This window comes from Puma concolor, chromosome D4, assembly GCF_028749965.1.
Source record: "Puma concolor isolate L17-30 chromosome D4, mPumCon1.1.hap2, whole genome shotgun sequence".
NCBI lineage: Eukaryota > Metazoa > Chordata > Mammalia > Carnivora > Felidae > Puma > Puma concolor.
Window position 1 is genome coordinate 26,743,302 of NC_141679.1, and position 16,465 is coordinate 26,759,766.

Here is a 16,465-nt window from a genome sequence, read left to right on the forward strand (position 1 = left end):
AAAAGACTAGACGTATCTTTAAAAAGGCATGTGACCAGTACTGAGTAGCAATAATTCTAATTAAACTATGCAGTTCTCAGATTAAATTTGCAGAGCTATATTAGATATAGATACTAGCTTATTTAATTAGTGCCAGGAAGGTGAAAGTACTGTCTTCACTTTACATATTCACTACTTTAGTATTTACTGAATGCCTACTAGGTACCAGATTCGGTTTTAGTTGTCTGTCTGTGTCTCTGATTAAATACAAATTTTTGCCCTTCTGGAGCTTACATTCTAACAGAGGGAAACTCAGACTTTAGGAAGCTCAATGATTTTGTCCAAAGTCATTTCAATTAGAAATAGCAATGGTATGTATGCCACGCTCAGGGTTCCTGAGTTTCTGTTTTCACCACATCTGCCTGATCTGACACCAAATTATAAATATTGAAATAACTAAGACATTTTGAATAAGGTAGATTTGGTTTTCATTTTTAAAAGTATTATTTCAAATTCAGTCATTAGCTTTGACATAATTTTTACCCTTATTTCTTTACCTTTAAAGATAATGATCTTTAAAAAGTGTTTTATTTCCTCCAAAAAGACCAGTAAGATCTGATATGTCCATCAGAATATTAGAATGTTGAGAGATGGGGAAACCCACTGAGGGCTCATTACATTTCTTGTATAAAGAGGCATATGACTAAATAATAGTCACATTCATCGTTTCTAATGTTCACTTATTTAAACCCTAAAATGTGCTGATAACAGTGATAACCCTAAATTGTGAATAACATTAACGCATCAAGCATCATAAACACATGGCTTCAAAGATCAGGAAAGTAATATAAAGGACTGATGCACATTGTAAGCAGTAAGAGGCGACAAAGCCTAGTGGGGACTATGGAGAAATTAGCAAGCACATGTCCCTTCTTTTTTTTAAAACGGATGGTAATTTGTTGTCCTAAGGAAACGAAGGCTCAATATTGTCAATAGGACAAAATTGCAGCATTTCATGTGACACTTCCACTCTCTAAAATGGAGGTAATTTCACATTTTTTAAAAACACAGCATCAGTTTGTGACCTTTTCCTTATCGAACCCATTAAGTCCACCTAAGAACAAACAAAAGCCTGTGATACATTCAATTTAATATGATTTACTATTACATTACCATTATGTCCCTGCTAAAAGATGAAAACATAGCAAGGGCAAACTAGGTGGAAGTTAGCTATATTTTTTTATTTTTAAAAATAACACTGAAATTTTAGAGTATTAATAAAACTAATAAAACTAAAAACAACAACACACTTACTTTGGGTTATCCAAGTCATATACCACTCGATCTATGATATCACTCTGATGTATTAACCTCTCAATATCTTGGGCAATTTTTGTCCTGAAATCACAAAAGAGAAGCATGACCACCAAAATTCATTATTATAGGCCAAGGCACAACTTCCTCCAAAATAAGTTTGGGATGGAAAAGTGTAAAAGGAGAACACTTTCTTAAAATAAAAATGATCATTCATATCAATATGTCGCAAGACAGTATCTGTATTATTAAAGCCCGAATTCTGAAAATAACCATGTAGAATACAGTTACCAGTTCAACACCTTAAAAATAAATTTTAAGGGGTGTCCAGGTGGCTGAGACAGTTAGCACCTGACTCTTGGTTTCGGCTCAGGTTACGATCTCACAGTTTCATGGGTTTGAGACCCACACTGGGCTCTGCACTGGCAGTGCTTGGGATTTTCTCTCTCTCTGACCCTCCCCAATTCGAGCTGTCTCTGTCTCTCTCAAAATAAATAAATAAACTTTATTTAAAAAAATCTTGAATGTCTTATTTATGACTTTCCACATCGAAATGGTAACAAGCCACTCTGTAGCCGAAAAGCAAATAATTTTACATATATAAGAACAGCATTATTAGAAGCAGTAAAGATCCAAAAAGCCAAAAATTATATATGAAGATTCTTAAAAGCCACCATTGCTGGAATGTTGCTAAAATGCAACTGGCAACCAGCATGCACATTTGTCAGAATCAGTGCTCTCTTCTGTGAATGGAGAGGAAATGTGGAGGAGAAGGGGACACCTGTGTCAGGAGGCAGAGCATGGACCCTGCATCTCCAGGATTCTCTAGGCCTGAGAATTCTCTAGGCCTCCCCCTGAATCAGTCCAATGAAATGGTCACCAACTGGGAAATTCCTAGAATCCTGCCACTATCCTAGAAAAAGGAGTCACAGACAGATTCCACCATCTTCCCTGTCCATAATTAAGCCACGGAAGGCAACAATCACTGAAGGTGTCACCAAGGGTAAGCAAACCAGAACAAATGTAGGTCATACAGCCTACATACATACATCTACCTGGAACTGCAGGTAGACTGGCCACAAAGCTCATACTGGGAAGATGCCTACTGCTGTTATAGTCATAGTCAAGTGATAACTTGTCATATTATCACTTATTCTTTATTCTCTAACAATATCAGTATAACTGACTTCAGAATAAGCTAAGAACCTATTCTGATAAAAAGCTAATAGTTATCAGGAAAACATTAAAAGGTGTGATAGTTAAATACAGAAAAAAAATTAAAGAGGTACAACTCTAAATTTATTTTTAGTTTTATTCTACAAAAAATATCTCTTCACTGACAAGCAGTCTATCAAGAAAAAGACCCAGTATCAAAGGATTAAGATATAAATCTTTGATTTACATTCAATGTCATAACTTTCAAATGCCAAATTCTTTCTAAAGAAACATTTTTAAAAAGCTATTAATTGCAATAATAAACAAGTCCAAAATTTATATTGCCCAGACCTTTGACAATAAAAGAGGTAGCACTCACATACATTCAGATATACCATACTAAAAAAAAAAAAAAATGTGAGTATTCAAGTATGGGTGAATGACTAAATAAATCCTAATTATATCCATTTGTTAGAATATATCCATTTGTCAGAATAATTTATTAAATAAGGCTGAAACATACCACAAATGTGCAAATACAAATACTTACAAAAGTCTGGGGTTTTTGTTTTTAAAGGAAAATGGTATTAACAGGCTGATACAACACCTCAGTTCCACAGCAATGCTCCATAATATAAAACAGGGTCAGAACAGCACAGACAGCCACGGGTCAGCCATGTGTACCCGTGAGATGGATAGATAGTGTGTGGAACACTGCAGGGCCCAGGCTCTGTCTGAAAACAAACTGACTGATGCCAGGTAGGAACCAGATACTAAGGTTGTTATACCAGTTTTTCAAGAAACATCAGAAACTTGGATTTCTATGAGGAATCTCCCAAATTTTAAATGCAAAATCAGTAAAAACAAAACAAACAAAGTCTGCAAAGTGAAGCCAAAATCATGTTCAAGTTAATATGGCCTACGGGCCACTCGTTCTCAACTTCTGACACTGTATTTTAGGGTACATAGTGGCCCATGTATATTAGACTAGACCTAAAATTAACACTTTAGGAAATTACCTGCCCTTCCAGGAGCCCCCATTAATAAAGAGGAAGGTCAATCTTTTATTCAGACATGGATCTGGGTGAAGCACCACAACTTCCATAAAAAGAATGTCAATCCTTCCTCCCTTTCCCTCACCGGCCTATTAAAATACATGGCTCTCCAGTCAAAACAAAACAGTAAATATTTTCCAGATACCCTCGGGGACTATAATCTCAAATTTACTGACCTCCAATAGCTAGCAAAGACTTGGCCCAGAAGACAATAATGTATGCAGTCTGAACAATGTCCAGTGCATTCAGTCCAGTAAATGCTCTAAAGTTCGCAGGACATGCGGCCACCAGTGAAACTTTCCTTTGTTAGTTAGGTTTCCACCAGTACAGGGCAGTCTTACAGGAAATAATTTCATACATCTCACAGCTATATTTTCTGTACGAATATTATGGGCAATGTTGTTCATTACATAACTATTCCCGAGGGTCCACAGAAGATGATCTTCTTTATAGAGAACATGGTTTAACCATACGTACATGATAACTATATATAAATGATTAACAGGGTAGGCTCATGACCTAGACCAGAGTTTGACTCTTGGCTCTGCCACTTACTAGCAGTGTAACCTTGGATAAGTTAACTCAAGAATCCTAAGCTTCAGCATAGTCTTCTGTAAAATAAGAGAAAGAATAGTAATTTCCTCATAGAGCTATTATACCATGAAATGGCACACTCTATATACACATATACATTGCATACGAAGTACTTGTTACTTAGTACTATGCCTGGCCTAAAAAAAAAACACTCAATATAAGTTATCTGCTGCTGTGCCAGTACTAAGATTTCTGCTACTGTCTCCATTCCATAGGTACTTATGTTCCCCCAAGCCATTCTAAACTTAATATAAAGAAATCCAGGGGTTTGCTTTCCTTATTTTGCTTTTGCCACAATTCTTTCGCCTACTTTTCAATTTTAAATTTCTGAACAGGTAATATATTGACATGGAGCAAAACTCATATGCTACATAAAAGTATAAAAGTATCTCACTTTCTATACAAGCCGTATCCTCCACCCATCCAGTTAACTACTTTTATTGCTCTCCCTCCACTAGCATCTTATAGCTTTTTCCATCAGTATATACAGATCTTTTTGTTTTTTTAATCACTGCATAGTATTCATAGGTAAGATATACCATAATTTATTTAACTAGTTTGATTGGTGGGCACAATGCCATAACAAAAAACTTTGAACACCATTTCACAGATATGCAAATTATGTGAGTGTGAGTGTGTGTGTGTGTGTGTGTGTGTATAATGTATATAAATTATAAATTCCCAGATGCAGGATTAACGTGTCAAAGGAAATAAGTACTGTTAATCTTGATAGACACTGTCAGGCTGCCCTACACAAGAGGTACTATCAATTTGCAATCCCATTATTAATGTATAAGAAAACCTGTTTTTGGGGATGCAAACTGGTGCAGCCACTCTGGAAAACAGTATGGAAGTTCCTCAAAAATTAAAAATAGAACTACCCTACGACCCAGCAATTGCCCTACTAGGTATTTATCCAAGGGATACAGGTATAGTGTTTCGAAGGGGCACATGCACCCCCCATGTTTATAGCAGCACTATCAACAATAGCCAAAATATGGAAAGAGCCCAAATGTCCATCGATGGATGAATGGATAAAGAAGATGTTGTATATATATACAACGAAGTACTACTAGGCAATCAAAAAGAATGAAATCTTGCCATTTGCAACTATGTGGATGGACCTACGGGGTATTATGTTAAGCAAAATTAGAGAAAGACAAATGTCATATGACTTCACTCATATGAGGACTTTAAGATAAAAACAGATGAATGTAAGGGAAGGGCAGCAAAAATAATGTAAAAACAGGGAGGGAGACAAAACAGAAGAGACTCTTAAATATGGAGAACAAACAGGGTTACTGGAGGGGTTGTCGGGGGGGGGGGATGGGCTAAATGGGTAAGGGGCATTAAGGAATCTACTCCTGAAATCATTATTGCACTACATGCTAACTAACTTGGATATTAATTTTAAAAAATAGTAAGAAATATGTGGTAGGGATGGATAAAATGCAATCAGAATTTGGTATGACATATTTAACCAGAATGACTAATATAATGTAAAAAAAAATCTTACTTTATAAAATTAATATTTACCAAGGTTGAATTGAGAACAAATCATGTTTTAGAAAGTAAGCATTTAAGGCAATATGTGCATTTACTACATGTTCATTAAAGTTTTAATTCATATTTATGTTAGAGAATTTGATGAACTTACTGAAAAACAAGATATAAAATTGCTACTTTACTGGCCATAATTAGCCAAGAATGGAATTGGTTTAAAAATCCTATTCACAATAACAGAAATCCATAAAATTACTTAGGAATAAAATTCACAAAAATAGATGAGTTAAGTAAAACTACTAAAATACTTAAAATATAATAAAATCTAGAACAGAAGGAACAATTAATATTCCTAGAGATAATATTAAAAGAAAATTTATTGCAAATTGCAGTATATTACTATACATTAACAAAATACAAAATGTTAGGATAAAAAATAGTATTTATTTGTTATGTCAGAATAAATTTTCAGAACTGAAGATATTCTTTGGAAATAGTAATTGAACTTGAGAAATATTTTGCATTGTGCAGAATGGATTTTTATAGTGTACAGCCCAGCAATTCCATTTTGATATGCAAATAAATTTTCATTGAAGGAACTATGAAACATGAAAGATCATTTAAAACATAAGATTTTTTTTTCTGAAAGCAATATATTAGAAACAAACTATGTTCATCAGCAACAAAATGAATAAATTGTGAGTATACTCATACAATACTATGTATTGATTACCATGATGAACATCATAAAGCTGCTATTGACTGATGAAAAGTTTCCAAAAGAATACTATCAGTATATTATTTACATAAAGTTTAAAAACATGAAAAACAATCCATATAATATTTATGTATATATTTAACTATGCATATTATAAAATAATCAGAAATGTATGATAATAAGAAACATCAAATTCAACATAATTGTTATCTCTGTTAAAAGGACTTTACAGGGGCGCCTGGGTGGCGCAGTCGGTTAAGCGTCCGACTTCAGCCAGGTCACGATCTCACCGTCTGTGAGTTCGAGCCCCGCGTCGGGCTCTGGGCTGATGGCTCAGAGCCTGGAGCCTGTTTCTGATTCTGTGTCTCCCTCTCTCTCTGCCCCTCCCCTGTTCATGCTCTGTCTCTCTCTGTCCCAAAAATAAATAAACGTTGAAAAAAAAAAAATAAATTAAAAAAAAAAATAAAATAAAATAAAAGGACTTTACAAATTAAACAATGAGTGTACAGGTGTCTGGGGAAAAAGAGAGAGAGAGAGAGAGAGAGAGAGAGAGAGAGAGAGAGTGCGAGCCTGTTTCCCCCAGCCTCATCAGTAAAACATGCTATCAAACTTCTAGATTTTAGGCAATTTGATATGTGGGAAATGTTATCTCAGTACATTTTAATATGCATTTCTTTTATTTTGAGACAAGTTGAACATATTTCTGTGATTGTTACTATATTTCTTTGCCGTATTTTTCATTTTATTTTGATAAAAGTATTTTTGTAAAATACCTTAAATGCTTTGTAAAACAAAGCAATATGGATTATAATTTACAATAAAATACAGCTAGACAATTTTTCTAAAAACATACAGAAAGCTGGAAAGTAAAATCAAAATGCTAGAAGTTATTACCTCTGAGAAATGAGACAAAGAATGACCTTTATCCCTTCTACTTTTTCTCATGTTCTAATTTTATGGAATATGAAAACAGGAAAGATGCACCCCAAAATGCTAAGCATACTTTATAAGAGATCAGTTTCATTTTAATTTATAAGCCAATTTAAGCCAAAAATATGGATTCAAGTAATTATCAGTATGGGATTACAATTAAAAAAATTTTTTAAGTATTTTTAAAAAATTTACATCCAAGTTAGTTAGCATATAGTGCAATAATGATTTCAGGAGTAGAATCCAGTGATTCATCCCCCATTCACATGAGTGAAGTTATATATTTGTCTTTCCCTAATTTTGCTTAGCCTAATACACTCTAGTTCCACCCACATAGTTGCAAATGGCAAGATTTCACACTTTTTGATTGCCAAGTAATACTCCATTATGTGTATATTCTTTATCCATTCATCCATTGATGGATATTTGGGCTCTTTCCATACTTTGGCTATTGTTGATAGTGCTGCTATAAACATTGGAATGCATGTACCCCTTCAAAACAGCACACCTATATCCTTTGGATAAATACCTAGCAGGGCAATTGCTGGGTCATAGGGTAGTTCCATTTTTAATTTGTTTGAGGAACCTCCATACTATTTTCCAGAGTGGCTGCACCAGTTTGCATTCCCACCAGCAGTGCAAAAGGGTTCCTCTTTCTCTGCATCCTCACCAACATCTGTTGTTGCCTGAGTTGTTAATTTTAGCCATTCTGACAGGTGTGAGGTGGTATCTCATTGTGGTTTTGATTTGTATTTCCCTGATGATGAGTAATGTTGAGCATTTTTTCATGGGTCTGTTAAGCTATTGGATGTCTTTTTTGAAAAAGGGTCTATTCATATCTTTTGCCTATTTCTTCAATGGATTATTTGTTTTCTGGGTATTGAGTTTGAGAAGTTCTTTAGAGATTTTGGATACTAACCCTTTATCTGATATGTCATTGGCAAATAACTTCTCCCATTCTGTCAGTTGCCTTTAAGTTTTGCTGATTGTTTCCTTCGCTGTGCAGAAGCTTATTTTGATGAGGTCCCAATAGTTCATTTTTACTTTTGTTCCCCTTGCCTCTGGAGATTTGTTGAGTAAGAAGTTGCTGCGGCCGAGGTCAAAGAGGTTTTTGCCTGTGTTCTCAACTAGGATTTTGATGGCTTCCTGTCTTATGTTTAGGTCTTTCATCCATTTTGAGTTTATTTTTGTGTATGGGGTAAGAAAGGGGTCCAGGTTCAATCTTCTGCATGTTGCTGTCCAGTTTTCCCAACACCATCTGCTGAAGAAACTGTCTTTATTCCATTTGGATATTCTTTCCTGTTTTGTCAAAGATTAGTTGGTCATACGTTTGTGGGTCCATTTGTGGGTTCTCTATTCTGTTCCATTCTGGTTTTGTACCAGTATCATACCATCTTGATGATTACAGTTTTGTAATACATCCTGAAGTCCAGAATTGTGATGCCTCCAGCTTTGGCTTTCTTCCTCAGGATTGCTTTGGCTATTCGCAGTCTTTTCTGGTTCCATACAAATTTTAGGATTGTTTGTTCTAGCTCTGTGAAGAATGCTGGTGTTATTCTGGTAGGGATTGCATTGAATACGTAGATTGCTTTGGGCAGCATCAACATTTTAACAGTGTTTTTTCTTCCAATCAATGATCATGGAATATTTTTCCATTTTGTGTGTGTGTGTGTGTGTGTGTGTGTGTGTGTGTCTTCTTTAATTTCTTTCACAAGCTTTCTATGGTTTTCAGTGTATAGGTATTTCACTTTAGTTAGGTTTATTCCTAGGTATCTTATGGTTTTTGGTGCAATTGTAAATGGGATAGATTCCTTGATTTCTTTCTGCTGTTTCATTATTGGTGTATAGAAATGCAATCACTTTCTGTGCACTGATTTTATATCCTGTGACTTTGCCGAATTCATGGATCAGTTCTAGCAGGTTTTTTGGTGGAATCTTTTGGGTTTTCCATATAAAGGATCTGCAAAGACTGAAAGTTTGACTTCCTCTTTGCTGATCTGGATGCCTTTTATTTCTTCGTGTTGTCTGATTTCTGAGGCTAAGACTTTCACTACTATGTTGAATAACAGTGGCAAGAGTGGACATACCTGTTGTGTTCCTGACCTTAGGGGGAAAGCTCTCAGTTTTTCCCCATTGAGGATGATATTAGCATTGGGTCTTTCATATATGGCTTTTATGATCTTGAGGTATGATCCTTCTATCTTTCCTTTCTTGAGGGTTTTTATCAAGAAAGGATGATGTATTTTGTCAAATGCTTTCTCTGCATCTTTTGAGAGGATCATGTGGTTCTTGTCCTTTCTTTTATTACTGTGATGTATCACAATGACTTGCAGGTATTGAACCAGCCCTGCATCCCAGGTATAAATCCCACTTGATCGTGGTGAATAATTCTTTTAACGTATTGTTGGATCCAGTTGGCCAGTATCTCATCGAGAATTTTTGCATCCATATTCATCAGGGAAATTGGTCTGTAGTTCTTTTTAGTGGGGTCTCTGTCTGTTCTTGGAATCAAGGTAACACTGCCTCACAGAGTAAGTTTGGAAGTTTTCCTTCCATTTCTATTTTTTGGAACAGCTTCAAAAGAACAGGTGTTAACTCTTCTTTGAATGTTTGATAAAATTCCCCTGGAAAGCCAACCAGCGCTGGACTCTTGTTTGTTGGGAGATTTTTGATTACTAATTCAATTTCTTTACTGGTTATGGGCCTGTTTTAAAGTTTTTATAGCTTCCTGTTTCAGTTTTGGAAGTTTATGTTTCTAGAAACTTGTCCATTTCTTCCACATTGCCTGATGGGCATATAATTGATCATAATATTCTCTTATTATTGTTTGTATTTCTGCACTATTGGTTGTAATCTCTCGTCTTTTATTATTGATTTTATTTATTTAGGTCCTTTCCTTTTTCTTTTTGATCAAACTGGCTAGGAACTTATCAATTTTAATAATTCTTTCAAAGAACCAGCTCCTGATTTCACTGATCTCTTCTACTGGGGGGGGGGGGTTTGTTTGTTTTGGGTTTTTGTCTTTTGGGGTTTTTTTGTTTTGTTTTGTTTTTTGGTTTCGATAGCATTGTTTCTGCTCTATATTATTTCCCCTATTCTGCTGGTTTGCGGTTGTTTTACTGTTCTTTTTCCAGCTCTTTAAGGTGTAAGGTTAGGTTTTGTATCAGAACTTTCTTCCTTTTTTAGGAAGGCCTGAATTGCTATATACTTCCCTCTTATGACCACCTTTGCTGCATCTCAGAGGTCTGGGGCTGTGGGTGTTAGCATTTTCATTGGCTTCCATGTACTTTTTAATTTCCTCTTTAACTTCTTGGCTAAACCATTCATTCTTTAGTAGGATGTTCTTTAATCTCCAAGTATTCTTTTTCTTTCCAAATTTTTTCTTGTGTTTTTGAGTTTCATAGCGTTGTGGTGTGAAAATATGCACAGTACAATCTCATTCTTTTTGTACTTGTTGAGGGCTGATTTATGTCCCAGTATGTGATCTATTCTGGAAAATGTTCCATGTTCACTTGAGAGGAATGTGTATTCTGCTGCTTTAGGATGAAATGTTCTAAATATATCTGTTAAGTCCATCTGGTCCAGTGTGACATTCAAGGCCATTGTTTCCTTGTTGATTTTCTGCTTCGATGATCTATCCATTGTTGTAATTGGGTGTTGAAGTCCCCTACTATTATGGTATTATTGTCAGTGAGTCTTTATTAAAGTGTTTACATTTGTGATTAACTGATTTATATATTTAGGTGCTTCCACATTAGGGGTATAAATGTTTACGATTGTTAGATCTTGGTGGATAGACCCCTTAATTATAATGCCTTTATCTCTTGTTACAGTCTTTATTTTAAAATCTAGATAGTCTGATATAAGTATGGCTACTCCAGCTTTCTTTTAGTGACCGTTAGCATGATAAATGGTTCTCCATCCCCTTATTTTCAATCTGAAGGTGTCTTTAGGTCTAACATGGGTCTCTTGTAAATAGCATATAGATGGATCTCGTTTTCTAATCCATTCTGTTACCCCTTGTCTTTTGATTGGAGTGTTTAGTTCACTGACATTTACAGTGAGTACTGAAAGATATGAATTTATTGCCAGTGTGTTGCCTATAGAGTTGGAGTCTCTGGTGAGGTTCTCTGGTCCTTTCTAGTCTTTGCTGCTTTTGGTCTTTTTTGTTTTGTTTTGTCTTTTCTCCCCTCAGAGAGTCTCCCTTAAAATTTCTTGCAGGGCTAGTTTAGTTGTCAAAAACTTCTTTAGTTTTTGTTTGTCTGGGAAATTTTTCTCTCTCCTATTTTGAGTGACAGCCTTGCTGTAGAAATAATTCTTGGCTGCATATTTTTCCGATTCAGCACATTGAATATATCCTGCCACTCGTTTCTGGCCTGCCAAGTTTCTGTGGATAGGTCTGCTGCAAATCTGATCTGGCTTCTCTTATAGGTTAAGGACTTTTTTTTTTCCTTGTTGCTTTCATAATTCTTTCCATGTCTGTGTATTTTGTAAATTTGACAACGATATGCCTTGTTGATGGTTCTTGTTGAATCTAATGGGAGTTCTCTGTGCTTCGTGGATTTTGATGTCTGTGTCTTTCCCCAGGTTAGGAAAGTTTTCCACTCTGATTTGCTCACATAAACCTTCTACTCCTTTTTCTCTCTCTTCATCTTCTGGGACTCCTATGATTCTGATGTTATTCCTTTTTAATGAGTCACTGAGTTCTCTAATTCCTATATTGTGCTCTTTTGCCTTAGTTTCCCTCTTTTTTTCTGCTTCATTATTCTCCATAATTTTGTCTTCTCTATCACTGATTCGCTGCTCTACTTCATCCATCCTTGCCGCCATGGCATCCATTCAAGATTCCATCTCTGTTATAGCATTTTTAATTTTGTCCTGACTAGATTTTACTTCTTTTATCTCCGCAGAAAGGGATTCTATGCTTTTTTTCAACCCCAGCTAGTATTCTTATTATAGTGATTCTAAATTCTAGTTCAGACATCTTGCTTATATCTGTGTTAAGTCCCTGGCTGTCATTTCTTCCTGTTCTTTCTTCAGGGGTGAATTCCTCTTTTCATCATTTTGGAGAAAGAGAATGAATAAAATTTTTAAAATTTATAAATTAAACACAACACAATCAAATAAAGGAAGACAGATCCTAGGTGTGTTTTGATCTGGTTGTTGAAAGAAGCTTGATAGAATAGAGAAAAAAGGGAAAGAAAAGAGAAAAAGAAAAAAATGTTTAAAAATTTTTAAAAATGTATACAATGAAACAGAATAAAATGAAGTAAAATGGAATGAAAAGTTTACAAAAAAATACAGTAAAAAAATTTTAAATGTTTTTATAAAAACAAAATAAAAATACATTTTCCTCTTTTTGTATCTAAGAATAAGAAAAGAAAAAGAGAAAAAAATGAATAGATGGGCCAGCGAACAGAATGAAATTACAGTCAGTTTCCCCTAGAAGTCAAACTATGAGTTATTTTATAGCCTGTACACTAAGCAGGCAGGAAAACTTGTGGTCGTCCTCTAGGGCTTAATTGGTGCAGTTGGACAGGGCTTGGTGTAATGGCTCCATTCTCCACTAGGTGGTGCTGCTTAGCTTACTGGGGTGGATCAATGTGGGCACATGCAGAGGTATGTGCCAATGAGGTGAAAATGGTGTCACCCAGTTTCCCAGTCACTAGCATCAGAACTCTGTGCTCTCCCCAGGCAGCCATCAGGCACCTCTCCTTTGTTTCCAGCTTTTGTCCACTCCCTGCTTCTACACTGTCCATGACCAAGCCATCAACCTGCCAGGCAGCACCTCTCTCTCAAATTTTATCTCAGATGGGGCTGTTTTTCCAAACACCTCACTTCTGAGGGCCCTGCAGCTTTGACCTACTGGGGGAGGGCCTCGCTGAGCAATGGCCAGGTGCTGGCTTGTCCCCAGGACCACTTGCACGACCACACCACTGCAGAGACCCAGAGACTGCCTCTGGGTGCCAGCCTGCCCCAGAAAAAGTTTGCGTGATCATGTAGCAGCAGTGGTTCAAGGGACTATGGCAAATCACAACACACACAACTGGCACAAGGCTTCACTGCACCCTAGCGTCCTTGTTCCAACACCAGCAAACGTTGCTGTTCTCTGGGGTCCGCTGGGACCTTTTCCCATGGGGACGCCACACAGTCTCCACCAAATGTACTCCCAGCAGGGGAACTGTCTCTCCCCATGTGGCCCAAAGACCCCTCGCACCTCTCTGTCTGCTCCTGGGGATTCATCCTTCCCACCAGAGCACCGCCAGGTATCCATCTGGCTGCGGAGTTTCTGACTCTGCACTCTCCTGTTTATAGAGTCCTAATGGTATTGAAACTCTCTCCTTTCTTCTTTCTCCCTTTCTTGTTCACCCCCTTGTGGGTACTTCCACTCTTTCTCTTTCTCTCCAGCTGCTTTGAGGGGGAGTGCTTTTCTTATACTCTCTCCCTATCTCTGTCCTCTCTCTGCAAACAAAAACAGCTCCCTACCCTCCACAGCTTCTCTCTCCACCCATTCACCTCTCCAGGCCAGGTACCTGCCAAGGTCCGTGGCTCAAGTTACACAGTTGTTGTGTTAATCCTCATATCGATTTTCTAGGTGTGCAAAATAGTTTGCTGCTGATCTAGTTGCATCTCAGGGACAAGAGAAGCAGAGAGCTTCCATGCTGCTCAATCATCTTGGCTCCTCCGCACAAAATCCCAAATTTTAAGTATTAATGTACTATCTACATTGAGATATGAATCTTATAATGGGTTTTTCCCCTTCCAAATGGGGTGGAGAAATTTTTAATGAAGTTTTATTCATTTATTGTGTTTAAAAAGATTAATGAATAAAAGATCAGTGATAATCATAAAGCAGAAACTCAAAGTAACAAAAACACATTTTCACCAAGTAATTTTAAGAAGTCTAATGCTTCTTTTTTCTGAAAATGATCCTTATTAATTTTGACATTATTCATTTACGGTGTTACTACATTTGAATAAGGACTGGCCTAAAAGTTAGCAAATAATTTACAAAATGTTATCATTTGCTCAAAAAATAACTTGCAGAAGACAAGGCAAATAATATAAGCAAACCAGAAACAATACCCTCAATGTAGGACTTCAGAAAAAGCAGCATTTCTGACTACTCAGAAATCCTTATTACCTGGCCGATACTGAGTATTTTATTGCAAATACAGAACCATAAAGCCTTCAGACTATGTAGCTACTGGGGTGAAGCAAACTTTTCCTTTAAGGATCAGTTAGTATATATTTTAAGTTTTGCAAGCCACATGTCTCTATGACAACTATTTAACTTTGCCATTGTGGTACCAAAACAGCCACAGATCATACATAAACAAATAGAAATGGCTGTGTTCCAAAAAAAAAATCTTTATTTATAAACACAAATATGAATGTCATGTAATTTTCATGTGTCACAAAATGTTATTTTCTTTGGATTTTTTTTGAACCATTTAAACACATAAAAACCATTCTTAGCTTGTGGGATGAACATAAACAGGCTATGAGCTGTATCTGACACAATGGGCCATAGTTTGTTAACCATGGTCAAGGTGAATAACAAACTTTTTTGATCATGACCTGTAAGAAATACATTTTAAAAATCACAGCCCTGGGGCACCAAGGTGGTTCAGTCAGTTAAGCATCTGACTCTTGGTTTTGGCTCAGGTCATGATCTCACAGTTCATGGGAGCCCTGCATCAGGCACTATGCTGTCAGCACAGCCTGTCTCCCTCTCTTTCTGCCCCTCACCCGCTCACGTTCGCTCACTCTCACTCACTCTCTCAAAAATAAACATTTAAAAAAACTCACATCCCTGCATACATGTGAGCACGTGCGCACACACACACACACACACACCCAAAGGTTTATGAAACAATACGTTGCTGCACTACGTGTGACACAGCTACTTTCTCTTATAATACTGGGTACTAATGGGTGTCAATCCACAGTCTGGAGAGAAAACTGGTATCTAGAGAAATGAAGTTATTTTGCTCAAACATACACACACAGAATCAGTGGGACAGCCAAGTCTAGAATCCAAACATTCTGACTTGCTTTTCAGAATACCCCATCCTGCTAGGACACACCACACTGACTCATCACTCTTATCAAGTCAAATTCACTGGTTCAAGTATGGCTGCTACATATGTGTGTTCTTCCAGTCTTAATGTCACTTGAAGGAACAAATGCAGCTCCCCCACAGTTCCTGTGGGCATCTCCTAAGGAGAAACTGAGAAGGCAAACATGAGCAGGCCAAACTTTGTCCCCATCACCGCAACTGTTCTCAGGGCTGCAACTCTGAACAGTGCAGTGTGTGATGCAACCAGTGGTTGCCTGGGCACATGCCCACTCCCACACATCTTTCCAGCAAAGTGAGTCCCTGTTCTGATGCTATGTTGTATGTGATTCCATAGCTGTGGGTCAAGTAGCCAACTGGTAGCATTAAACGTATACTAAGTTGCTAAGTAAAATGATTTATTTATACTATACATTAAATATTTAAAAAATCAATAAGATACAGTTGTTGCTTAAAAAAAGCCTACAGTCCAAGGAAAATCAAATGCCCACAGCAGTGTCTTCCTTTTATCATTACACACTATACTTGTAAGTGCATGTACATGGTTTAGGTACTGGTAAACCATCATCACAAAAACCTAAAATAATCACTGAAAATAGTCAAGTTGCACCACAAATGTACTTATATGCCAAATATTACTAGTTGGCAATAATGAATACTATTTGTAATTTCTAAAATTAACTGGCAAGATTTAAGAACTATAGCTACTGTTTTTATGAATCCCATATTTTCAACCTGAGTATTTCTAATTTCAATTTTTATAACAAAATAATACTGTCCACATCTCTTTTTAAATCATACAGATTTAGATATATCTAAATCAAGTTCAAATTAAAATCAAATTACTAAATAAATATATATTACTACTAATATTTATTGAAAGTTAGTAAATAATCTGTACTTTCAGATTCCATATGAATAAAAAATTTCTAAATTTCTAAACTGTCCTATGGTCAGGTTTATTATGTTGGCTTCATCTGAATAAGTAATGAGCTTAGAAAATACAGTAACCCATAAGGACAATTTTAAAACAGTGCAAAATTTCCAAAGCAGGATAAAAAATTATAATAACTTTAATTCAGAGTACTTTTCTTCCTAAATACCAAAGCAGTTTTTTGAAGTACGTCTTATATTCTG

General features: G+C 36.3%; 1 protein-coding gene across 5 annotated transcripts in view; it reads right to left on the reverse strand.

Moving 5' to 3' along the window:
• AGTPBP1 (ATP/GTP binding carboxypeptidase 1) overlaps positions 1-16,465 on the reverse strand; it is a 167,144-nt gene that overhangs the window by 54,456 nt on the left and 96,223 nt on the right. For all 5 annotated transcript variants that reach the window (XM_025931681.2, XM_086685114.1, XM_086685115.1 and 2 more), the window contains exon 15: positions 1,294-1,377. In XM_025931681.2, coding sequence (XP_025787466.1) covers positions 1,294-1,377 — 84 coding nt within the window. The remainder of the gene's footprint in view (positions 1-1,293; positions 1,378-16,465) is intronic.